The 27,157-nt window shown below is 40.1% G+C and overlaps 1 protein-coding gene across 1 annotated transcript in view; it reads right to left on the bottom strand.

Annotated features, from left to right (window-relative positions):
* PREP (prolyl endopeptidase) overlaps positions 1-27,157 on the bottom strand; it is a 100,422-nt gene that overhangs the window by 44,723 nt on the left and 28,542 nt on the right. Inside the window, exon 8 of the mRNA XM_082755873.1 lies at positions 7,832-8,023. Coding sequence (XP_082611999.1) covers positions 7,832-8,023 — 192 coding nt within the window. The remainder of the gene's footprint in view (positions 1-7,831; positions 8,024-27,157) is intronic.

A 27,157-nucleotide genomic window follows, 5' to 3' on the forward strand; every position in this document is an offset into this window, starting at 1 on the left:
AAAAGGATTGAGATACTGTCAGATCTGCCTCAAATGTATATAATATGTAGCTCTGATTCAGCAAAAAAAACCTTCGGGCAGTCTTTATTTTAGAATTAAATTGTGATGAACCTTAATTCCTCACTATTACTTAACAAAGCATTGCAGTTTAGTGGATGTTTTCATTAAGCTGAAGTACATGAGGTATTACTTTTTTCTTAAAAACGATTCACATGCTCAGGGGTAAGGCTGCTGGCTTACACGAAGATTTCTGCTATGGAACTTGCCTAGGAAGCAGCAATATTACCTTCATCACTGCCCCTTTCATTTACAAATTAGATGCTTTCAGCACGGTGAAAATAGCAGATGAGAAGACAATGGGAAATGTTTTTCAAATTGTCTATGAGATTTCGGAACACAGCTTCTTTGGCATGCCCGTGTTAGAACTGGTTTGGTGCCTTGCTAACTACCTCCAAAACTTACAGTAAGGAATGCTGAAATGTGTAAATCAAAACATAAAACAACTGAGGCAAACATAAGAGCAGAAGAAAATAAGACACCTTAAGAACCAACATTTATATACATAGCAAGCAAAAACAATGCTAAATTATTAACAAGAGCTATTTCTGACTGCAAGCCGAGTCTGTTACTCCCGTGATCAGCACTGAGAACTGAAAACACCCTTGAGTTTGTTTTGCTAGTTAGCCTTCCCAGTTCTGCTCATGCTCTGAGAAAAGCATCCTGCATGCCTCTGCACTTTCTTGAAGCTTTTAAGATTGTGCGCATGCAGCTTCACATGTCTAGAAGTTAAGGCTGACATCATTGCTGTAGGCTCCCTTTACAGACAATGGGCAGAAATAAGCACCTTTAGGATGCAATTCACCCAACTATATTGCCTACCCTGTTCCTGGACACTGTGAATTGCTTACTGAATTTCTCTGTGGACTCACAAGATTTTTTTTTTTTTAATTTCATTTAATTTTTATTTTTACCATCAGAGGCCTCTTCAACACATAGGGTCAGTTTATTTTCAGTTAATACCAATGGACAGAGTAGTTCTCACATGTTTTTTCAAGCTCAGGTACACTTAAATTCATTAGTTGTTCTCCAGCATACTTACAATCCACATCAGGCAAGGGATTTACTTTACTGAGTAACAAACAAGTGGATGGTTGCCTTTTCCAACCTGACCCTTTTGGCTTCAGCATCAGAGACGGATGGACACATTTAGAAACACTGATCAGTGCTAAAAGCAGGTGTAAAGGATTATTGTTGTACTACCCTAAAAGACGATGATGTCCACGTTGATGACTACTTTATGTTCCACAAAATTCTTCAATTGCTAAATCTGGGCTAGAGAAGTTGTCAATGCTCTGAGCTCAACCATCTATCTTTAATAGAAGTGGTCTAGGTTCAACTTCTCAGAAATCCATACACTGATACCTTCCAAAAGCTTGTTTACTTTGGCAGCTTTCACAGCAACACTGTGAGAGCCAAAATAGTGCCATGTGTATTAAAAACATATGAAATAGTTTTAGGAAAAAATATGTTGAATCCTTACAGAAATGTTGAGCCCTTTGTGCCACTAACCTTAATTACTTACACCAGTAATATATACCTTATACCTTTCATTTCTGCAGCAGTAGCTCCAGCATGCTAAGTGTCCCTGTGTACAACTGTGTTTTGACAGATGCAAGTTGAAATGTTGATGATGGAGGATATGCCAGGCTAGAACTATGTAGTCATAAGAAGAAACAGTTGAGTTAGTTTCTGTACAATATGCTTATCCATCCACTTAATAAATAAGAACACATTTGAATGGACTGCCAAAGCTTTAGCTGGAAAATAGACCTGCAAGGCCATTTTTGGTTTCTTTGATCATCACAGACAGCAACCATAAGTTTCAGCGCCCTGCAGATCAACAGGTATGCATGTTGATCTCCCATAAAGTGACCCATAACTGCCACTGAAGCTTATCTACGGGCAGACTTGAAAGTAAATCATTAGCAATTTGCAGAATAAAGCATGAATCATTCTGAAACCTGTGAGTAAAAGCTCATGAGCCCTCACAGAATATGCCTTTTCTCTAAGACACCATCCTCTGCCCACCATGTTTAAGTTAAGGACAAGGCTCCAACCAACTTTAACACAACAAGGATTTTATAATCCACCTTCTCTCAGTATGAGACAAACAAGAAGGAGCAGGAAGACACAGCTCTTCTGAAGGTCTTTCGAAAGCTTCTTCAAGTAACTGGCAGACTTCAGTCATCTGTGACTGATTGAGGTTTTTCCATGCTAAACTGAATTAATCAGAGCCACAAAGAGGAGCAGAATAAAACTCTCAGTGGGACACACATCTGGACTTCATCCTCTCCCCATGTCCCATAGTGACTGAGGGACTGTATCTAGCCTGGCCAGATCTTAGAGGGTAGTTTTAGTTGCTAGGAAACATGGGAGCTAACCCATTTTTTAATTAAAAAAATAAAACACACACAAAAAACACATTTCACAGTAGAATCTTATCAACCTGGTCCTTTGCACTGCAGCAGATTTCTTCCTCTCTGCCATACCTCTGTGCTAGCTGTCCCCACAGTGTACTTCCTCAAGGCCCTAAGACGGAAGTTCATATACGTGCTCCTCAGAATACCCATGCAAACCTTCATTTGCTTTAGTTTGAACACAAAAATCCCCAGTGTGGAATATGGGTATTTTAGGAGACTACACAGGGTAATGGAATGCACAAGTCTCCCAACAGAGATAAACACAAGGGACTGATCACACCTATACACATCTTTGTCATTCAGGATTAGTTAGCAATTTTGTGACTACTTGGTTCAGACTTTCTCTCCTGATTTTGCTACAGCACCAAACGACAGTTATCTCTAAATACATTTGATGATTCTGGGTGCTTACCATCTTCCAGTAAAACCTATATGCAGAAGAATCAAATATAATCTGAAAGACTGCCTGTTGTACACAATGCCGTGCTTTGGATTGCTTTGGATTTGTGATGACAATAGGGGTGATAACAGGGGGATGTTCCAGCTGGTGCAGAGCAGTGCTCGCACAGAGATGAGGCCTCTCCTGCTCCTGGTGCTGCCCGGCCAGTGAGGAGGCTGGTGGTGCCCCAGGAGCTGGGAGGGGACACGGCCAGGACAGCTGGCCCAGGCTGCCCAAAGAGATGTCCCACACCATGTGGTGCTGTGCTCAGCGACAGCAGCTGGGGGAAAGGAGGAGGCAGGGGGGATGTTGGGGTGATGGTGTTTGTCTTCCCAAGGAGCCGTGCTGCAGGGTGAGCCCTGTCCTCCTGGAGATGGCTGAGCCCCTGCCTGCTGGTGGGAAGCAGCAAATGGATTCCTTGTTCTGCTGCATTTGTGTGTGGCTTTTGCTTTGCCTAGTGAGCTGTCTTGGTTTCAGCCCATGAGGTCTGGCACTCTTACCTCTCCAGTTATTTCCCCCATCCCACCCTGGGGTAGTGAGTGAGCGGCTGTGTGGGGCCGAGCAGCCTGCTGGAGTTAAACCACAATAGAAGAAAGCATCTTGCATGGACCATGTTTTAGGTATGCAGATATCTGCAAGGTACAGGAGTACTGCTAGCTCTGCCCATGCTTGTTAAATGGCTGAGATTCCAGGAAATGAATGAGGTCACTTACCTGATCTATGACACATTCCAGAATACTTAGTATTTCTTAGCACTTCCTACTCAGGAGATCTACTGTATTTTTTAATTGTCACAGCTACATATATATATGGATATAATTGGATAAAGCTGTGCGTTGCTACTACTTTCAAGATGCCCTGCTCCACAGGTACTGGGAACTTTTGAGGAACTGGGAACTTTCTCAAAAAAAAACAAAAAACAAAAAACAAACAACTTTCTAAAGAACACAGGTTTGTCCAATACCTGAGGACCTGGGTCCAAGTGCCCATAATGATCATGATGCAGTCACAGCTTGATAGCTGCCTTTTAACTAATCGAGCACACCCAGTTGCAGCTCTGTGGTCATTTAAATCACTAACTCAACATTAGACATGAACCTCACCTATGGGTCAGTTTTAGACTCCTTGAAAATTAAAACACTTTATAAACAAACTCCAAAGGTGGGGGGAAAATGAGCCAAGACGTCCTCAGGCTCTTCTTTAAATTTCATTTTAAAATAGATATCATTTATTTCTTCCCCTCAACTCTCAGAGTAGAGATCTAAATTTACCTCAACTCTGTGTGAAGTCCCTGCTGAGAGTTGTAAAATGATCAGCCTCATTGTAGGAAAATGCTTCCCCCTCCCTGTATTTCCCAAATTACCTCATTTCTAAACAGTCCTAAAAACAAAACTGTCAAAGTCAATATAAAAATATATATATATTTAGAAGAGTATGTTGATGAAACCAAACAACATTCACATGGTTTCGCAAGCAAGTATATTTATTTATTGGTTAAATCACATTAGCTATAGCATGTTCCCTAAGAATGCATTTTAACACTTTGTGGAATTTATTTTCACCATTAATGGAAACTAGAAGAATTTTATCACTCGTAGTTTCTAATTTATTAATCATAAATAGAATTTATTTCTGTATGTGCATGGTGCTGCTTTTCTGAAACTGAATCCGTTAACACACAGAAACGAAGATCATGCTAGAATAGGAGGCTTTGAGCAGAGTAACTATATATTCCAGTAAAAGTACGAAGATACATTTGTGACCTAGAGGATCACTGACTACAACGTTTAGAATGAAATTCTAATACAGCTAAGGACATTTGGGTAAACAATCGTCCCCACATATGGAAAACTGGACAAGAAGCATTTACCCTTTGAATCGCTGCTGTCCTAGCTTTTGCAGAAGGATCTTCATTACAGTCATCTCTGGATCACACAAAATCAAATTCCCTTGACTGCAAGGCTTTCAAGACAATGAATTATTAACTGCCTTCTGCTATAATTATGTCTTTCCAAACCAAATCTTGGAAAGATTAAAACAAAATGACAGAGACTGGTTTGCTTGTTGACTTTGAGTGTGAACACACATTTTTTGTTGGTGGTGGTTTTTGTGTGTTCTAATTTATTCAGGCGATAACCTCCTGAAAATGATAAAACTCCCTTACCTTGGAGCAGAGAATACAACATTGATTTGCAACTGTGAGCCACAAAAAAGTAAGCAAACAGATCAAATTTACTGTAGCACTAACTCTGAGATTTACTTATAATGCATCTTCCTATAAAGATGTTTTCATTTGCTCATTTAACACAACTCCTTTATGTGCCACCCCAAAACGCTGAAGAGAAACACGTGCATATGATTGCCTACTCTGGCTCCAAATTCAAATACAGTAGAAGCCTGATGATAACATAATGGACTCCTGAAAGTCACTGGGATGTTTTCATGTGACAGATTATATTTGCCTTCAAGTATGTAAGAACTGAATGACCCTTGTGTTTATAGTCTGAAGGCCAGTGCCCTCAGAAAATCCATTTATCTGAACTTTTGATTCTCTAACTGCAGCACTTGTTATGTTTATACAAGTCAAGACTGCCACGTATAATCCATTACAGGAGCGTTGCATACATTCTGTACATATACATACATATGTGCACAAACACGAACTTTGTCGTTAGAATGAAAACAAAATGGAGTTTGAGCTAAATATCACATTGTAGTTAAGAACAGATATGTTTCTAGGAAGGAACATATAGCTAGTGCCTATATAACCACTGCTCAGTGCTCCTAGGCTGCCCTAGACCACATCTCAGGTAAATCCATAGCCAGTAAACATTTCATGCCAATCACATTTCTTTCCCATTTTATTTGGAAGTGCCATCCCCAAGTCAATTTTTCAACTTTGTCCCTTTTTATAAATCGCTGTATAAACCTAAAAATGGCTTTATGGACTGTCAGCAAATTTGCATGCAATCAGAAACTAGACTTGAAAGTAATTTTTCGCTTTTACTTATTCTTTATGATCTGCCTACGGCTTCAAAGGTACTTCATTTAAAATCCAGATTGTTCCTGATTCAGAGTTCACAATCTTAAGAAGATTTGTTTTTCATTAAGTTCTGTTTGCTACTTTTGTGTTTAGCAAAAAGTTGGCTGCACTCAAAACCCCAGCTGTTTGCAACATCACTACAGTTCTGGATGTAGAATAGAATAACAGAATATCCAGAGTTGGAAGGGACCCACGAGGATCATTGAGTCCAAACCCCTGGCTCTACACAGGACCACCCAAAAACCAGACCAAGTGTAAGAGACTGTTGTTCAAACACTTCTTGAACTCCATCAGGCTCGGTGCCGTGCCCACTGCCCTGGGGAGCCTGTCCCAGTGCCCAACCACCTCTGGGTGCAGACCTTTTCCCTAACCCCCAGCCTAACCCTCCCCTGTCCCAGCTCCATGCCGTCCCCTCGGGTCCTGTCACTGTCCCCAGAGAGCAGAGCTCAGCGCCTGCCCCTCCGCTCCCCTCGTGAGGGAGCTGCAGGCCGCCATGAGGCCTCCCCTCAGCCTGCTCTGCTTGGGGCTAAGCACACCAAGGCACCTCAGCCACTCCTCATATGTCTTGCTCTTTAGACCCTTCACCATCTTTGTTACCCTCCTCTGGATGCACTCCAATAGTTTTTATATCCTCCTTATATTGTGGCGCCCCAAACTGCACTCAGTACTCGAGGTGAGGCTGCCCCAGAGCAGAGTAGAGTAGGACATGCTCTATAGGTGCCTCATTTTCCCTCACAAATCTCTTATATGAGACAGATGGCACAGGGGCTAGCCAGACAGCTTTTGATTATCTAAGAACCTACCAAACATTGTGTTATAATAGCTTTAGTCTCCATTTATATCATACTGGAGATGCAGCCTGCCTAGTCTGTGGCAGAAATCAGAGGACACATTGCAGAAAATGAGATTATTTTTAGAGGTCCTGGAAAGATCTTGAGAGGAATTTGAAATAGTAGCCAAATAGATTTGTCTTAGTGAGAAAAGACAGAAGTTACTGCATATACACTTATCAATCATATACACAGAGAATTCTGCTCATTCTAAAAAACAGCTCTTCACTGGAGAAGTAACAGACAATGAATGAGTGGAGCTGTATAAAGAAGGATTAATAAAAAATAAACGCTGAGTCTTTTTGCATAGCTGTAATTATGCTACTCAGATAAATCATAGTTATATCTTGCACTGTCTGGAGAATAGACTACATAAATGTACACAAAGCATTTGTTAAAAAAATAGCTCAAGGGAGATTTTTCTGTATTATCTGAAACTAATTCAAGTACTAAGTTTTAATATAATTTTCCCCCAAATGATGAGATTAAGAAAAACCCTAATGCTGAAACTTCTTTCAGAACATTTATCATAATACATCCTTTATTTTATCAAAATCTTTTATGTTTTGAATGTTTTGAACTCGTTTTTACAGTCAGAAAATTCTTTTTTCAAGTGGTGCCTACTCCTCTTATCCTAGGAACAACAGATAAACCTGTTTCTGACCAGTTCTGTTCAACGTGCTACACTTCTACGCTTGCTGTTTTCCTTCTTTCTGATTACAAAGCACCCCTTGCTGTAATTCTTGGCTGTCTAGTAAACATTTACTACATTGACACAAAGCAGGAAAATACTTTCCCCTCATTTCCTACAAACACAAGGACAGATGAAGTGACTTCACTATGGCCACACAGGATGTTAGAGAGCAAGAAACAGAATTTGGATCTCTCATGTCTCAGGCAAGCCTTAATTGCAAGCAAACATGTCAAATCCTAAACAGAATTTAAACACAATAAAAAAAGTAACAAGGTCTGTACAAGATCATTCAAGAGACTAATGACTGAATTAGTTTGAAGAGTCTTACTTGACATAAACTCTTACCTAGAACATCTCTTTCATGTTCAGGGATGAGAACTTTCCATGTGGATTCCTCTGGGTCACTGAAGTCAATGTTGATTAACCGGTAATTTGGAGAATGACGATTTGTCTTGAAGGTGAAAACTGTTCCTTCATTGGTGACATACTCATACTCAGCCTCGAAGTTATCTATCAGCTTCACCCAATGAAGAATTCCTGCAAGATCAAACACATGGAGCAAATTCTTCACCTACTGAAACAAATATTTTTATTTTATTTTTTAACACCTGAGAGCAAAGTCTTCCCAACAATTGCTGTAGGCTCTTCCTCCAGCAAGAGCACTGACCAGAAGGGGCACAGCTATGAGAAGGGCTGAATATGTACTAAAGCTTATGAAGAATTGGCCAGTTTAATAGGTTGCAGAGGAAAAATGCCAGATCATGGACATGTTAACACATTGGTTTTGAGGAATTTCTAGTTAAACTCATGCATAGTACTGACAGAACCATGGCCGACTTTTCATCAGCTTTCTTATGGGGCTGCTGGAAAGCTCAGATATTCACTGTGCAGACACTTCTACCACACTGTCTGCCCTGGAGCCAACAATGCTGAGTGCATGAGGGTCTTGGCAACAGAGCTCACCAGCCCCCACTTACATGGATTTCTTGGAATTGAGAGTTACGGCTGAGCCAAAGAACTCTGCAATACGCTTTCAAGCTCGATTCTACTAAATAGCTTTTTTTTTTTTTTTTTAAATAGTACTTAACCATAAAAGAAGTTCTTTGTTTTCTTTCTGAAAAGTTATTTTTTCTTGAAGCACAAAGTTTTCCATCTTCCCTGAAAGCACCGAATTTTCCACAGAATAGAAATGACGATAATTGAATTGAGTATAATAAATTTAAGAATAAAGCCTTTCCCTGTCAATTCAGAGATGATGTTTCTGGAATGTTATTCTACAAATGCTTGTCACCACCACCAAGAAGGACAACACACAGTTAGCTAAACTGTTAACTAGGTTTGTCGAGAATGATATTGCATTTCCCCCTATCAACCTTCTAGAGTATCATACCCATTAATATACATGCATACTGCTTAAATATGAATTGCTTCAGCTTATTTGTGCTCTCTTTCGCAGTCTTAGTATTGACAAAACCAAGAGTTAGGAGTGAAAGACTACACTATTTATTCACATTTTACTGTTTTGAAATAGGTTTAGAGGGTCGCAGAAAGAAAAAGAAGCAAGGCTATATCAGGTATTTAATATGCCTGCTATAGCTACAACGCAAGCCATCAGCCAAATGTATTATCATAAGAACTGTGCATTAGCTATGCAAAAAACAAACAAACAACAAAAAAAAACAAACAAAAAAACAAGCCAGTCCTTACTGATGAGAGAAACTGAAGCCTTACCATCTGAAAACAGTTGCCCACTCCCTGCCTCACCCCTAAAGCTAAAGGTTGGGTCCTTGCTTTTTAAGTCGAAACAAACAAACTGTGCATAAACCTGTTGTTGAAAGTCCACAATATAATGTTTGCTTCCATAAAACAACATGATTACTTTATAATATTAAAAAATGAGCAAAAAAATAGAATTAGACCATAGCTGAGCTATAACTGCTCTAAGGAATAATTGAGGAAGGAGTGGGATGGCATTTTAAACCCATTAAATGCAATAAGGTCTAGTACATTCATGAAGTTCAGATCTCTTAATTGCTGTTTCAGTTTAAGGAAAATTTCCCTGCCTCTTCATGTAAACTAAGGCATTAGCCAATTAAATTCTCCTTTTTAATACTACTGCAATACAAACTTTCCAGATAATCCTGTCAACGTAGTATTCTGTCTGAGTGGACCAATTTCATGTGAAATTTTGTTTTTGCACTGAGGTCCAAAGCTTCATTCTTCTCAAGAGATTTCATGCTGAAGAAAAATCCTGCTAAAGAAAGTCCCTCAAGTTCCATAGAAAATATGTGCTTTGATGCCCATGAAACAGAAAATCCAGACTATATCCAAGTCTGATGTACACCTGCAAAACTGTTCAAAGATCTCAAATCAATGCACAAGTGTTTTGGTAAATAAAAAGTTAATTGCAGAGTAACACTATAAAAATATTATTATATTTTAGTATCCGACAGAATGAAACCATTCTACTAAGGAAGAATAAACCTTCATAAAAAGGAATCCCAAGACCGTTGAAAAAAATCATTTTTTTTATGGTAAATACACAGAGTAGCTGCAGTCCGCACAGTCACAACAAAAATTATATCCCATAGAGAAAAAGGACAACACTGTTACATTAGTGATTTACATCGCTGCCTTGCAACTCATTCATCCACTCCCAAGTGAACAGTCAGCACACGGCGAGAGGGTTGATATTCTACAGGGAGACACTAAAATGTTATTACAAAAATCAAGAGCATTCATCTTGTTAAAGTGGATGTTATATAGTCCTTGGAAGACAAATGCTGCAGATGAATTACCTCTAAACCATTGTCTCACTGAAGTGGTTAATTACATCAGTATCTGCTCTGAGTTAAGAGCCAGTAACAGGGCAACTACAAGAAGCTGAAAGGGAAAGTTACATCCATTTCTTTGGCTACTGTACAGATTAGTACTTCTTGTACTTTCTCGGTGAGAGGAAGAAACCCTTTGCATTGAGATGTGTCAGCCATAGAAGTGTATCCTTATGGCTGGCTGCAGCTGATCCAGATGTGGCGTACAACTGAAATGCACATCCTAGGATTGCCTGGGATTGCTCCGTCTTGCTCTCCTTTGAGCGAGGACTAACAGCTTGCTGACCAGCACGGGGAGTTTACTGGGCTGAAAAATGACTTGGGGTGGGGGAACATTTATTAGGTGGCTGAGCTCCTCCTGGCTGCTGATACCCAGATCTCACCAATGCCAGCACGAGGGAGGGGGCAGCTGTAGTCGCATGGTCTGCAGCACGGCACCACACCATTGGGAGCAGCCCGACCATGCAGCTGAGTTCATCTAGCATCTCTTCAGTACCTGAGAGGAGCTGTCCTTCACCCCACTGCTGTTCACTCATCTGCCCTAGTAGGGAGCTGCTTCAAATCATTAAGTGACCAAAACCACCTGTGCTACAAAATAAAGTTTTCTCTTTTGTTGCCTGCACCAGCTCACTGCTAGAGCAGAGGAGCACGAGCATTTACAAGGCAGCCAGTATGCATGAGGCAGCAACAAAGAGGCAGAGGATCACAAACATTTTTCATTACCAATGAGTGATAAGATAAGCTTGACTGCAGAATGCTGCCCCTGCCCATTTCGCCCTCCTCCTCCATCAGCATGTCTCCACTTTCACGCTTGGTTCGGCATTTGCCTGAGTGAATAGTAAAGCTCATTAAATTAGTTAACCTAGAAGAAAATTAATTTCTCTGTTCTACAGGAGACAGTTGTTTGTTTGTTTTTTTTGTTTTGTTTTTTTTTCCCCTGACAGATTAGCAAATGCAATCACCCGCTCATAGGGTGAGACAGAAGATGCTGATTGACTTGAATGGAGGGGACAGCAGCAGGTAATGCCCGTGCATGTGAAGACAGATGGGACATCTCTCTTTCAGGGCAGCAACTGCTTAGGCTGGCTCTGTCTCAAACCTCTCTCTGTACTGTCTCTCCAGTACCCAAAGCACCCAGGCGATCAGACAAAATACATTGTTATTGAAGACAGGATGCTACACCAGGAGGTGAGTCTGTTTGAATGAACATAAAGTGTGAAGCATTCCTTGTCAAAGATTTTTTTTTTTTGTTATTGTCAGGAATGATTCTGTGTGAATAAGTCTACAGGTCTGCCTAGACAGGGAGACATGCATTCCTGATTTAAACTCAGTGCAAGCAAATTAAGTGTAACTCTTTTTTTTTTTTTTAATGTATTTTGTTGTAGTGGGTTTACGTGGCAAGGTTTTGGTAGCAGGGGGCTATAGGGGTGGTTTCTGTGAGAAAGATCTAGAAGCTGCCCCATGTTTGGGAAGGGCCCCATTGTTTTCCAGATCCGAGCCAATAAGCGATGTTGTTTTGCGCCTCTGTGAGAGCATATTTAAGACAGGGAAAAAAACGCTGTGCCAGACAGCAGCCGGGAGAGTCAAGGGAGTGAGAAACAGCCTTGCACCAAGGTCAGTGTAGAAGGAGGGGGAGAGGTGCTCCAGGCGCCGGAGCAGAAGTCCCCTGCGGCCTGTGGTGAGGACCATGGTGAAGCAGGATGTCCCCCTGCAGCCCATGGAGTACCACGGTGGAGCAGGGTTCCACGCTGCAGCCCGTGGAGGAGACCACGGTGGAGCAGGTGGCCCTGCACCGACGGAGGCTGCCGCCTGTGGAAGACCCCTGCCGGAGCAGATTCCGGGCCAGACCTGTAGCCCGTGGAGAGGAGCCCACGCAGGAGCAGGTGACCTGGCAGGAGCTGCTGCCCGTAGGGGAGCCAGGTTGGAGCAGTTTTCTCCTGAGGGATGGACCCCGTGGTACGGACCCATATCTGGAGCAGTTCTGGAAGAGCTGCTGCCTGTGGGAAGCTCACGCCGGATCAGTTCATCAAGGACTGCATCCCGTGGGTGGGACCCCACAGCACAGGGGACGAGAGTGACCGAGAAGGAGCGGCAGAGAAGAAGTGCTGTAGACTGACCATAACCCCCATTCCCCCGTGCCGCTCGGGGGGAGGAGGTGGAAGAGGGTGGATGGGGGGAAGGTGCTTTTGTTTTTTTTTTTCCTTTGTTTTCTCACTTCTCTCGCTTGGCAATAAATCTTACTATCTCCTTATGCCGAGTCTGTTTTGCCCGTTACAATAATTATTGCGTGATTTTCTCGTCCTTATCTCAATCCTTGAGCCCTTTTCACATATTTTCTCCCCATTCCTCTTTGAGGAGGGGGAGTGAGAGAGCAGCTGTGGTGGAGCTCGGCTGCCCACTCGAGCGGAACCACGACATTTGTTTACACATGTGACTGATTACATGTGACTATGGAAAGCATCTGCATGCAGCTTTTACCTGGCTTGAATTCAAGATGATTCTGCAGCAACTGGTCAAACACTCAAAGGTGTGGCCAAATTTGTACTGCAGACCTTAGGCAGCACTCATTTCCTTACAGCATATTCACTATCCACAGGTAATAACAGAGCACACTGTTACAGGAGCTGAACAAGCAGGGCTGATAGCTGTTATCCAAAGCACCATCAGAAGGGGATGTTCCAGTGATCAGAGGTAACCAGAAAAGCAGTTTCGCATGCCGTGCAGATATAGGAAAGCGAGCTTGGCCATGGAGGACCCACATTATAACTATTGCTGGAAGAAGAACAAAGATGACTACACCAGAAGAGATGGGAAACAAAGCCTCCCCAGTCACTTGTTGCAGCACAAAGTCACATGTATTGATTTCCAAGGGACCTGAGAAAGTCAATGAAGATATCAATGAACACGCAGCAGTAGACAAAGAAGTGTATGCCTTACTGAGGGGCATAAAGCTGAAGATACAGGGACATGAACTACATAGTTTCTCTAAGACAAGGCAACCTGGTCTAGAGGCAGCTGAAATATCCTTGTTTCAGATTCAAACCCAGAACAAAGAGCCTTTAAGCAAGAGAAAGAGAAGCACATATATAAATTATGAGTTTAAAAAGCCCTCCAAAAGCAACTTTTATCAAAACCTGTAATTAAAAAACAAGTTCTTGATAAAGATTTGCTCTTTTAATTAGCAACCTTCTGAGAACATGCCTTTGAGAAGAGCCATTGAAAAGTGGCATTTGTAGTCCAGGCTCCCTTATCCTTAACACCAAATCCATTGAAGACTCAAGATCTTAATCTACATGAGCATGCAGTGGAGACAGATTTATTATGTATGGAAAAAGCATAAGGCTGAAGCCCTTCCTAGTTCTTTGTATACTGCTGCTATAACCTAATCCTCTTCTCTGCCAGTCCTTCCAGTAAAACACATTGCTGAAGAGCTATAGATGCTTTTGCATACATATTTTACCAGACTGCTATCCATGATGAGTAACTGCATCACAATAGGAACTGAGGGGGGACACAGGATTTATAACCTTTAGTTGATGGTCAGTAAAAGATGTGCCACGTTGCAGAAAGTCATAATCCTACAGAGCTGAGCCCTCTTCAGCAATATTTAGAACGATAACAACCTAGAGTGTACAGGCAGGATTTTTAAACAAAATTTTCAGATCAATGAAAACAAAAGGGAAACAATATCAGTAAGCAGCACGGATTCAATCCTCAGCAAGCCTCTGAACACAGCAAAACGTTCAGTGGTCTGCTAAGGGCTCTCTGTATGATGAAGCAGTTTTGTGGCCGACTGATGAAAACTACAGTGGAAGGAAAAACTAATTTGAACAAACTGTGATTATAACAGCAAGAATGATCACAGAGAGCCTGCTGTCAACCCTCTTTGAAAAAGACAGAGAGCTTGAGAGTCACTGTTCATCAGTTAGCAAATGTTCTCAATAATTCCTTCTGTATTTCATGGTTCATGGAAAGGCCAAACAATCCATTTGCAGCAAATAACCTCCTGACTGTGCTGGCTGCAGACAAGGTTTACTGATCAGCTAATGGTAGTTTTTCATCTGACATTACAAAAATCCCTCTCATTCAGCCCTTTTCACGTACGCTAGCAGTCAAAGTTATCAGGTAAAGATATAAATGCTAATTTCCATTAAATTATAATCCATCCCACATTATGTCAATTACATTTTTTGTAAGATGGATAGTTTTTCTGGAAACAGGGGAGTGCTGAGAATGAATGATTAGGGAACCAGGTGAACCACGAGCTTTGGTTTGGAATGAAGGGATAGGCATTTTATCTGAAAGAGTTATGCCAAATTTCGTTACGACATATGCACTATGTAGGCAAACTTCTACTCAAGGAAAGATCATGATTTTTCAACTCTTAGATTTTATTCTTAGTTGAAATAATCAAACAACTTTTGAAAGGAGTTGGTGAAAGGTGAAATGCATTCCAAACAACTGGTAAATGCTATCAAAATTATTTCAGTTTAGAAATTAGACCTGTAGCTAAGTTGGAGGCTCTGTTTTAAAGGCTGAAGATAACCGTTTGTTGTTGTTGTTGTAAAACCCAAGCCACCATACCGATGTCAATCTCCTGCTTCCTGCTTCTTATGTCAGCAGCTGGGATCAACTATGCATCTTCACTGGATTTGTACTTTCCAACTGCTGGAGACTTCTGTTCAGAAACACTCTGAAATGATAAGTTAGCTCCCTAGCTCTATTGTGGTTCTGAGACATCAGGCTTTGCTCTACCAGTAACTTTCTTACAGAAAGAAAACAATTAAAATAACCACAACCCATCAACTATAAAACCTAAGAGGATGGCAGATTATGCTTGTGTGTACCCAGAGTACTGTGTTGTTTTGGGCCCCTTGCTACAAGAAGGACATGGAGGTGCTCGAGTGGGTGCAGAGAAGGGCGATGAAGCTGGTGAGGGGTCTGGAGAACAAGTCTTATGAGGAGTGGCTGAGGGAGCTGGGCTTGTTCAGCCTGGAGAAAAGGAGGCTTAGGGGCGACCTTATCGCTCTCTACAGGTACCTTAAGGGAGGCTGTAGCGAGGTGGGGGTTGGTTTGTTCTCCCACGTGCCTGGTGACAGGACAAGGGGGAATGGGCTAAAGTTGCACCAGGGGTGTTTTAGGTTAGATGTTAGGAAGAACTTCTTTACTGAGAGGGTTGTGAGGCATTGGAATGGGCTGCCCAGGGAAGTGGTGGAGTCACCATCCCTGGAGGTCTTTAAAAGACGTTTAGATATTGAACTTAGTGATATGGCTTAGTGGAGGACTTGTTAGTGGTAGGTCAGTTGTTGGACTCAATCTTGAGGTCTCTTCCAACCTAAACAATTCTGTAATTCTGTGATTCTGTAACTAGCTATTCCTATTTACCAAGTACAAAGAATAAAATGTATCTAATGGAGAATATCTAATGATTAACTAATTCAGTAATGTACCACACAGGTTTTTAAGAAAAACACCGTATTGTTTCTGATGTTTTCAATGTAAAAAACACCCTTGTTATCTCAATTTCTGAACTTGTTACTGTCGGTGCCAAAGAAAGGTGAATTTCTTTTAAAAATAATACAACAAGTTTCATCCCTATTATAAAATTTCAAGCCATTTGTCACCAGAGAAGACATCTGTGAAGACAAAAACCACACGATGCTTAGGATGATAGTTTATATAGCCACTATCCTTTTCCGGTGTTCAACATATGAACAAAAACCAAACCAAACCAACAAAAAAATGGTGCTAGTGAATATGTTGCATGGAAAAGTAATCACGTTGAATAGCAGATGAAGTTTATCTTTTAATTTTCACTATAGCCACTCATACCAGCCAACAGCTTAACTGCACAAAGCCAGCATGGTTTAGGATACAGTCACCATATAAGAAGTATCTGAGTTTTCATGCAGAAGCACATTTTCATTGCAGAATACCAGCAAATCAGATCCATCAGGTTTTTAAGACAGTTTTCAGACCCTGAAAATACACATATTTAGAGGCATCTAAATTTCAAGTACCCTCTGTGAGAGGAGATTTTGAAAACCAGCCATTTACTCCAGTATTTGTCACAGTATTAATATACATAAATTATGTTCAACCTATGATAGATAATCTCATGGTGCATACTACGGTTCAAACTGGAAATGACTGCGTCATGGTGGTATGACCACAACACATCCTGGAAAATGAATGACAGCATGCAGCCCTTCACTCGGACATCAAAATGTAATTGCATTTTGAATCATGCTTGTTTTTAAGCTCTCACTCAGAGCTAGGCAGCTACAGAAAGGACCTTAGGATCGGTGGTGTTTTTATTTTTTTTTTCCCCCTCTTTCTTCTTCACTGCCACAAGCCTTTAATTGTGTCATTCCAGTCTCCAAAGGTAAGAGAGAGTCCAAGAAACTTGGACTCTCGGACTATTAACATCTCAATCTCTTGGGACTAGACTTCACTTAGGAACATGTGAGGGAGAGGAGGTGTTAAGGGTTCCTGAAAGCAATGCAACTTTGTTGTGTTTGTACTGAGAGGGCTCTCAGTACCACTCATGCGGTGGATGATGGCTACCCACTCATCAAAATATAATGCATTATTCCTCTGAGTCAAAAAGTTCAGACATGTCGAGATATATCAAATACTAGCCCAGATGAAAGAAATCAAGCACTTTTATGAGCAGAGATTTCTCCATCAGTTTCAAGGCTTCTACTTTACTTCCATTTGGATGATTACTCAAAGGACAGGAGAGAATATATATGCTTTGTTTTGAGAGTTATAGCTTACATCCTCGTGCAGCAAAACAGAACAACAGAAAAACAGGAACCAAAGGTGACCTCTTTCATACCTTGCCTTCTCTAATGCACGAATTATACATAGTCTAAAAAATAACCTTACTGTGAGTGCTACTTATAAACGTTGTGCCCAGTCAGGCTGAAGCCTCACAGCCCCATGTTGTTTGAGTAAAGCTAAGAAAGCAATCTGCCTCTGGACTAAACTTTAGCCTCACCCCTTCCTCCTCTTTTCTTCTTGACCAAACCACACAGCGAGCCTTGCTGAGAGCCAATCGGCACATGATTAATGTCTCAGTCCTACCTCACCAGAAGGGTAAGTCTGGTATTCAGAAACCTGTTTTGCGGATGAGAACTCCAACTATTGGACAGGTTGATGGGCCTGGACCTCTTTCATTCCCAAGCAGGACACCTCTTTGGTAAGATGCTTGCCTCCAACTCTGTCTGATGTTACCTGGGAAAATATTGATGACTAAAGCACTGAACTATTAACTCGAGCTCAATCATTGCAGTAAGTGAATTTATCAACGACAGTTCTGAATCTGCTATATTTGTCGCCTTAGTAAGTGACCCAGCTTTTCAACTTTGCCAAACTGTCTCAGTGAAAGCCCTTGGCAGGGCTCTGAAAAAGGCAGAAGCTGACTCTAATAAGGGGCTGTATACATAACCCTTTGGACATAAACCAGTGAGCAAGTCTGGGACCAGGACTGGATCCAGCCACACTTAGGCTGCCCTCTGAGAAGGGGTTTGGAAAGCAGGAGGACCCTTTCTGAACCTTGTGACTCAACAGGAGGGCCTCCCTCAGCCACATACCCTTAACACGACATGAGGCATCCACATATTTTCCAAGACTCAATTGTTTCTTTTCCCTCTGTTTGCTAGATAACTAGGATGTAGTGGCCTAGTTTCAATATTGATTTTAGAATATATGTTTTTTCTTAAGTTACTTGAATCACAGAAAAGTCTTTCAAAAAAGAGTATGTTCCCCACCACCATGTTGAGCTTTCTGGCTGATGACTACTGTCTCCTTCCTCACTGTTCTTTCTCTTGTTCATTATCATTATAAAAGTTTTGATCCACATTTTCAGGCTACACAGCAATCACATACTGACTCATCCTTTTGATGTTACTGTATAGCACTGTTCATTCTTATTTATTTATTTTAAAGATGATCTTATAAACTGCAAGGCTGAACTAAAACACAAAAGGTCACAAATGCATTTTCAACAGGAAGTTGGGAAACATCACCTTTGTTTTTCTACCTGCCCTCAAAGCACATAAACACTTTCTTCAGTGTGCCTAGGAAAAATAGAACACCCTTCCAAAATAATTCTTATAGCTGATAACCCTGCTTTTAAAATTCCTTCTTGCAACCTGTCCCTACCAGCCGAGTACAGAGCAATTCCATCTGACGACTAAGCAACTAGCAAACTCAACTTCAGCTTTTGCTCAATTTTTCTTGCCTCTTCCAAGCCAGTAGTTTTCAAGTATTTCAGACTAGCTTCTCTTCCCGTTCCCATGTCCTCCTCCTACCTCCCCCTGTTCCCACCAGACAAACTACCAGGCTCCAAGCAGCCCGAAGTCTCCAGTTCCCATTACCCAAGCACAAGACCTCTCGTCACCGTGTCCTTCCTTTCTCACTCTGTTCTCTTCCTTTAGCTCCCCCCAGGAAAAGGAAGATCCATCCAGAGCTCTTGAGGCAGTGACTCGTAAATCAGCTCTGTGGTGCTCTAACCAGAGGATCCCATTTCTTTACTAGGCTTCCTAACTGCCACAATACAAAATAAAGAAAAAGGTCAGTATTAAGAACTTGAAAAGACCAATTGGCCACGTCACATTGGTTTAAGTTTTTAACCAAGGATGATTAAAGAGCTTTCATTTGCTTCTCTTTGCACGCCTACAGATGTGCTAAATCCCCTTCTACCTTCACCAAGCCACACGTTCAAAAGAATAAATAATCAAGGCTGACAACTTAATCAAAAAACATTTTCTAGAAGGGAAAAAAGTTATTACCTGACACAGAAACAATAAGAGACATGTCAGGAGAAAAAAATTGTTACTTTCTTTTTTTGTAAGGTGTACAACAAGGTTTGCTAATATATAAGTGCTTGATTGCTATGTATTCAGCTGTTTGGCTAAAATGATGTAGGCATACTGAGAACAGCAATTAAGCAAGGTGACGAATGAGAAAAGTTTTTTTGTTTGACTGGTTCAATATGCAGACTCCAGAATGTTGCCAGCATTGCAGAAGACAAGTTTGATAAAACAGCTATTAAAAATTGTGCCTTACAGTGCTCAGCTACTGGGCAACTGTTGTTTTTAAAATAAATATTCACCATTAAATCATTTTAAAAAGTGTTATAGAAGTCTGTGCTTGAGAAACCTATGTTCAGTTTGGCAAGACAAGTAAAGAAATGGGGAGTCTTGAATGAGGGATAACCTCTGGGACATGAGCCCACAGTGCTACCCTTCCTGATAAAAGGTGCAGCTGCTATACCTCTGCTACTGAAATCTCGTAAAACAAAATCAAACCTCATTAGTCTGTTCAGTGGCTGACAAATGGGAGTGAAAAACCAGCAAGAATTCTGACACTTTAGTTTTCCCTGATCTTTCTAAACCCAATCCCATAAGCACCCAAAGAGGCATACCTCCTTCAAGTTGAGTACAACAATAAAGTTTCTCCACAAGCTTAAATAACAGCCCAGCTGTCTTCTTCCACTGGTGTCTAAGACTTCTCATAGTATTGTGAATTAAGAGCACAAGTGTCTAGTCTTGAAGAACGAAGCATTTGCAGAACACATTAGAATTAAATAATATAAAGCTTTTTTTTTTTTTTTTTTTTTAAGGCGCATTTGATTAAATTGGTTGCAAATATCAAACTGCGGTTAACAAGCCTGGCCATTCCTAACATGAAGAGTTCTGTGGTAAAAACGAAGCCATGAACAGGGTTAACTTGGTGGGATTTGTGAGGTACATGTGGTAAAGGCGGGGGAGGGAAAACAATATTCCCCCAAATCTCTTGTCTCTGCAGCCTAAATCACAACTCTCATTAAAAAGTAGCACTGCATTTGTCAGAAGTTACTTACACAGTGATTTTCTATTCTAAAAAGGAGCATTCGTGGCACAAATAGATCACAGTGGCCCAGTTAAAACCCTAGCAAACAAACTGAATATTTGAAGAGCAAGATGACTCAGTCTGTATACAGTATGAGGGATTGTGAAGGAGGGAAGGGAAGCGTGAAGAACATTTTACTGAACCTGAGATGCAGAAAAGATGCTTCCTTTAGTGTTAGTAAAAGGAAACAGAAGCACTGTTTTACAGGTTATCTTGGATAACCTGTCAATGGAAAGCACATTGACAAGGATTATTATAGAAGATTGCACTGCAAATTCAATTAACCCATGGCTGTTGACAAAGTGTCATGAGTACTCCCATGCAGAAAAGGGCTAGATGACACTTAAATTTTCAAATGCAGAAATAAGCAAATGAAATCTATTGTGTTTCTTAAATGTTTAGAAGTAGCCCATTCTTGTTTGTTAGATGTGATCTCTACTCAGAGTCAAGAGCATTTCCTAACCAACACAAAGCAAGTTGACTTCCATGGGTCCACATCCACTGAAATAAAGAATCAGTGAATACGCAAGACAACTACACTCACAGCAGCAAAACTAATACAATGTCATGCTTGCACAGTCTTTAATGATATCATTATCTCCTCGCTTGTAAATTAAATGGAGTACCTACAAAGAGAAGCCACAACTCATACTGTGCTGGAAGTTAATGAAAGGCATTAACTCAAGATTACTACAGCAATAATGAAGTGTAAAATATTGGGCAAACCATGTTTCATAAAAGGATGACTTGTGAGACAGTTAAGCCAGAGGTTCCCTCTACATCAGTGTGGTTTAGTTGGACTTGCTGACATCTAGGATGCTGCACTGAAACATACAGCAGATGATTTCCACAAGTAACATATTTTCCCCATAGTATTTAAAATAGCAATTTTCAGATTTTGACTCGATGAAAATGCATATAGCATTTAAGTTAAGAGGCTAAGTTGAAGACAAAGTATGGCTTGAATACAGAATCTCTTCTCAAAAAGCATCTGCAGTCACAGCAAAGACCATAGTATGCGTTCACCATACTATGCCCATACTGCAAGGACTACATTTTTGTTGAGCTACATGGTTGTAAGCTTTTTGGAAATCCAATGTAACTGTACAAGTTCACATTACCTACATTCAAAAGTCTGTTGTTCCCTTCAAAGAACATCAACTGGTTTATAAGATGTTTAGATGTAGAGCTTGGTGATATGGTTTAGTGGAGGACTGGTTAGTGTTAGGTCAGAGGTTGGACTGGGTGATCTTGGAGGTCTCTTCCAACCTAGATGATTCTGTGATAAGATTTTCCTTCACAGAACCCACGTAGACTTATTCCTATTCAGGTGCCTCCTAATTCTATTCCTATACTTCCTACTGGTTTATCTTGTACAGACATCAGACTTCCTAGAAGTCCTTTACAGATTTTGCATTCCTTTCCTACCTTTCACTTGCTACCCTGCACACTACCTCAACAGTTGGGCTATTTTACCTCGAGTTCTTCTAGAACTCATGGGTGAGTTCCTGTAGATTTATCTATCTGTTCTGGTAAACGGATTGCTCTTTTGTCAATTTCTTTTCCAAAACCTCTTCTGTAACCCACCAGCAAACTCAGACCATGCTCACTTGAATTTTAGATAGATCTTCTGATAAGTTCCCCCCAAAAAAAGTAATTCCAGCATTGCATTAGCCCCATTTCCATCAGTAGTGCCCCCGCACAGTGATCAAAGAAACACTTCAGACATACATTGTTTAATTCTTATCTACAAGCAATTCATGAACTAGCTTTGGATGTTGTAAAGACTAGCTTGTTTTACCATATGTCAAGTGAATCTCGCTTGGTATTCCCAAGAAGGTAGCTATCCTGCTACATAAACATTAGTCCTGCCAAGCCATGATGGATAATTTACCTGAGATTAAAAAAACGAGACTGTTCTACAGAAAAAGTATGATGCAAAAGAATTCATTGCTCAGTAGTTTGAGCAAGATCCCCTCTCTAGACTTAAAAGATACATGTATTTTATATATATATATATATATATTTTTTTTTACAGGAAGGATATAACATGCATCCGTGTTAATGGTATTTGAGAACTATTTAAGACTAGCAAAGAGACAGGACAAAGTTCACAAATCAAAAGTCCTGTTCTGAAATTTGGTAACTAACTGCAAGTGTATTTGGTTCTTACATAATATGACTGTTTATCGCCACCACGCTGTATTTTGGAATGCATTTAACAGAGAATTCTTCTGGCCTGAAGAAACAGCATAAACACAAACAATGCTATGCCCACTGAAAGAAAAACAGATGGATTCCATTTTACAGGATTACACTGCTAACAAACAAAGTCAGCTCCTTCAAGGTACAAATGATAGGTAAGAGAAATTTTGTTCCTAGCAAAATACTTATCTGGCAAGAACACCTGTACAGAGTTCTATTTTAAAACCAGGACTGCACACTGAAAAGGTATATTCTAACTTCTAAACCAAAACTAACACAGAAGTTAGTAAGATGCTTAAACTACACAGTCACACCAGCCATTTTGAACCTCTATTAACCATTAAAAACTTATTTCATAATAAGGAAGAGGGGTAGTAAAGAACACATCCATTCAATACAGGACAAAACGTGGAATTATACTTTACGTTCCATATTTGTAATTCTTCTTCATGAGCAAGATTACCTAAGATGATGCCCACTCTTGTAAGTGAAAGCATCGCATTCTATAGGAAAAAGATGGAAATTATTCTAACTAAAGACAGCTAAAGATGAGTGAGCTATGTCAGGCAACTTGAGACAACAAAGCACTTAAACTGTGTCACTGCCCACCAGATTCCCTTAGGAAAAGAGGTGAGTGGAGTAAAGAAAAGCTTAAAGGAGCTGAAAAATAGTAAAACAAAATCACTGTCAGGAATAAGAGACAAAAGAACAGCTAGAATACTGTTCTTCTGCTTTGGAAAGTAAGCCATTGTTCCTACTACTAATAGATTGTTAACAAAAAAGGGGTGACCTTTTTATTCAATTGTTCCATTCCTGCTGATTCTCGCGGGACGATCGTGATCTTCCATTTCAGTCTCTAATATGGAAAAGCTGATGATTCACTTATTTGTATTGTCTAGATACCCAATGAAAAACAGGATGAGCATGTAATTGACCATAAAAGAGTTTGTAATTTAAGGAAGCAAAAAAGGTTTTAGAGCTTTACTTTTCAATTGGATATGCTTATCGTGTGGTATTCATCTTCTCAAAACAAATTAATTCAATTTGCAGTTAAAAATGAAATCCTTTTCTTGTTATAAAAACACGCTATATGTAAACAAAGGTAAAAAGGGAAGGACTACACATTCCTTCCATCTACTGGGGAAAGAAATACCTGAACTCCTGTAAGCCTGCTATGGGTTATATTGTGTTGCACAGTTAAGTAATTCCCACAGTAGCTGACTCATTCTTGAATTCACAATCATCTTGAGTTCTCTCAGGCAGATTTCTGGAAAGTGTTTCTCATTTCCACATATGAAACAAACTGTTTCATCATTTTGCATTTCTATTTCTTTTTCTCTTCCCAAGATATATTTTTTTACCCACTTCTTCAATCTCTCCTGCAAATGTAAGCCACATAATTCAACTGGATACTGTATTGTTGAAAGGACAATGATTTATTATTTTTTCTTTTTGTCTTTCAGACTAAAAATAAAACTTTACTCTGAGCTTTCTTAATAGATAGCTCATGCGTTTTTTCTTAATAGCACATTTCTAACATGATAAGTCAGAAACACAAATACCAAGAATGAAACACCTTAACTATCCAACAGTAATTTTAGGATCCCTTCATAAATAGTGTATTTACTGCTGCAACATAGCTTTCTAAACTTTAAACTTATATTTTAAAGTTCTGAACTATGTGAAAGTAGTTGATACCAGACTTGAAATATTCGAAGAGTGTAACTCCTGTATCTGTGCACTGAGTTAAGACTAGGACAGCTAAAACCAACAGAGACAGATTACTAGTGGAAGACACTATCTAAACATGACAGAGATGACCAAGTTTCATACACGTGTATGAAGTCTGCCACCTACCAACCTCCAAGTAGTGCTGTCATACTGCATGATCCCCCCCCTCTTTTCTGAAGGCCTTTTTAAAATCAGAAAAAGAAATAGCAATTGCTTTAAACTTTAAGTTGCACAGTGCAATATCACAGGGATCCAAGCCACAAACCTGTTCATGGCAACACAAATGTCTTTCACTAAATAGAAGAGCATCATACTAAACACCACAACGTTGACAGCCCTTCTCTTACAGCATAGCAACATGTGACATGCCTACAAAATATCTGGGATGAATAAATGGCCTTAGTTTATTAACATGATCCCTCTGTAGTTAAGAGAAGCCCTACATTTGTTTTGCCCTGTCTAGACACGAGTAGTAAGATCTGCCTCCGTTTATCTTTCCGCCTTGCTGCTACAGCCATTACGCTGCTGTGGAGAGACATGATCAGCACAATCAGCACATGAGCTTCTATAATGGAAGTGTACCTTTAGTCATTAGGTATACTCACAGAATCACAGAATCATCTAGGTTGGAAGAGACCTCCAAGATCACCTAGTCCAACCTCTGACCTAAAACTAACAAGTCATGTACTTCCTATTTTGACCTGCTGCTCAAAACAATATTTAAATTCTGATGCATCTGAAAGGAATTAAACAGGATGAAGGACACTCCTATAACTTATGAGAATTCTGGCCCTATAAGACATTAAAGTACATGCCCAAACACTGTAGGGAACAGGGATGTCAAGAGCCTCTAACAGAACAAGGAAGGAGAAGAAAAAAAGATAACCGAAGCAATGAATTCCTACAGAACCATTTATACTACCAGAAACCTAGTCACAATCATTCAGTTTTGAGGTACAATCCATGTATTAGATCCTTTCTTTTAAATTATCAGCAGTTCTTTCCTCATTACAAAACCAGAGTACTATCTCTGGCATATATGACAGAAGCTTTCTTTAGTCAATTAGCCTTCCACAATCCAATACCTAGTTTAATTGATTTCACCTTAGCATGGTGTTTAAAAAAAAAAAAAAGTGTTATCTTAGCTTCCAGTTGCAAAGTCAGACTATTGGTACATGTCTTTCCACAGCAAGCTTCTACAGGATGTAAAGGTATTTTGATTGAAGTAACCAAAGCCCCTCCTATTTCTAATTTGATGCTACTTCATCTCTTCTGTAAGGTCTCTAAATTGGAGTTACACTGTCAAAGCACTTTGTCCTTACAACATGTAGGAGGCACTTATATCATGTGTTATCTGGTACATCTGGGACTGTCCTGATTTTGGCTGGGATAGAGTTAATACCTGTAATATCCTGACATTTTCTTTCATTTTTCAATATCCCTCGTTCCCTCTTTGCCTGTCTGTACAATTTCTGAAATAACTAATGCTCATTTAAATAGTCCTGCAACTAGTTCTCTGAGATCTTTGTGAACAGCTGCATCTTAATTGCCTCATTTTCTCTCTCACTTCTGCTGTGTACTTTTTTCAAATACCACAGGAGGAATTTTTGCCTTTTACTTTCTGAGAGTGGTCTTTAGTTTTGTGGTCTGGCCCATTTCTTTCCCTCCCTTTAATTTTATGAGCATGGAAGATAACAGCCTCACTGCCATGGGTACCCTTTGCATTCAGCACAGAAGCCTAGGTTCATCCAGAGGCTACCTGTAATTATCCTGATGACTTGGATTTCACAGGGACTCTTTCTCCCTAATAGCTACAGGGAAAAGGCAGGAATGCAGGAGCCTCAGCAAATGGCCTACACAGGTCAACTTAGTCCACCATTCCCTCCTTGAAGACTTCTAGGGTCTAGAAGTGACTCTCCCATTACCTCTTATGCAGAACTCAGCAGTAACTGCATTTTTGCAGTACAGCATAATGTAACAAAGTTCATTACCCATCCTAGCCAAATGGGATCTCACTGCAGTGAATAATGCAACTAGCTGTAGGATTAGCTTAATGAACACTTGAAATCAGAAGAGACTTAGAACAACTTAGGCCCGTTATTACATACACAACCTACATCTCAGTTATTAGCCAGTTCAAGAAAAAGGACACACAAATTTAAAACCAACCACTACCTCATATCTGTTCACCATATATGTCCTTAAAATAACATACCACATTGTCTAACCTTCCTTCACAACGGTATTCTGGTACATTTTACCAGTTATAACAGTTAAACTTTATTTTGACTCTGAGAATACAGTTATAAAACACTATGAATTGATTTCTGACTTAGTTGTCATCTCTAGGAACAGTCAGAAAACAACTTAAGGAGTTCCCTAGAAACACAGCTGCTTCTTACTGCTTCTTCCAGTTCTGAAACTGTACCATCTCAGGCCACAATGATAGTAGTGATGAGGTAGCCCTGATGAAGATGACAATAATTCAAGTAAACAAATAGACTGGAAGGGGTGTCATTCTGTATCTACTTTCTACTTGAGGACTTGTATTAAAATACCAAGTGGCATCCTCCAGGTAAGTATGCAAGTTCTGTAGAAAACAAATCTATACAAGAAGTGCATCAAGCCCATGCAGTATTTTAGTCATGAGATCAATCATCCCCTCAAGGACAGGAGCCACTGCAATTTTCCAACATCTTTTCATTCCTTTCCTCTCATTATTTCGCGATAGTGAAAGAAATTTTTAATCTAAGTCACATATTCTGAAACTTGGTGTACAGACTTGCAGGAAGTCATTTGCTGACATTTTAACTCAATTTGTATTAAGATTCAGCATAAGCAAGATGCCATCTTACTATTCATCAGAGAATTCACAGAGAAGAGCACTGTTATTAATGTCACAACTGAAGGACAAACTTCATTGATTTTTGTGTCTCAGGTAATCCATAGGGGATAAAACCTGAACTTAAAGTGTCTCAAGTCAACTAAGGCAAAAAAAATATCT

Source organism: Aythya marila (assembly GCF_965140915.1).
Source record: "Aythya marila genome assembly, chromosome: 3".
In the NCBI taxonomy this organism is placed as follows: Eukaryota; Metazoa; Chordata; class Aves; order Anseriformes; family Anatidae; genus Aythya; species Aythya marila.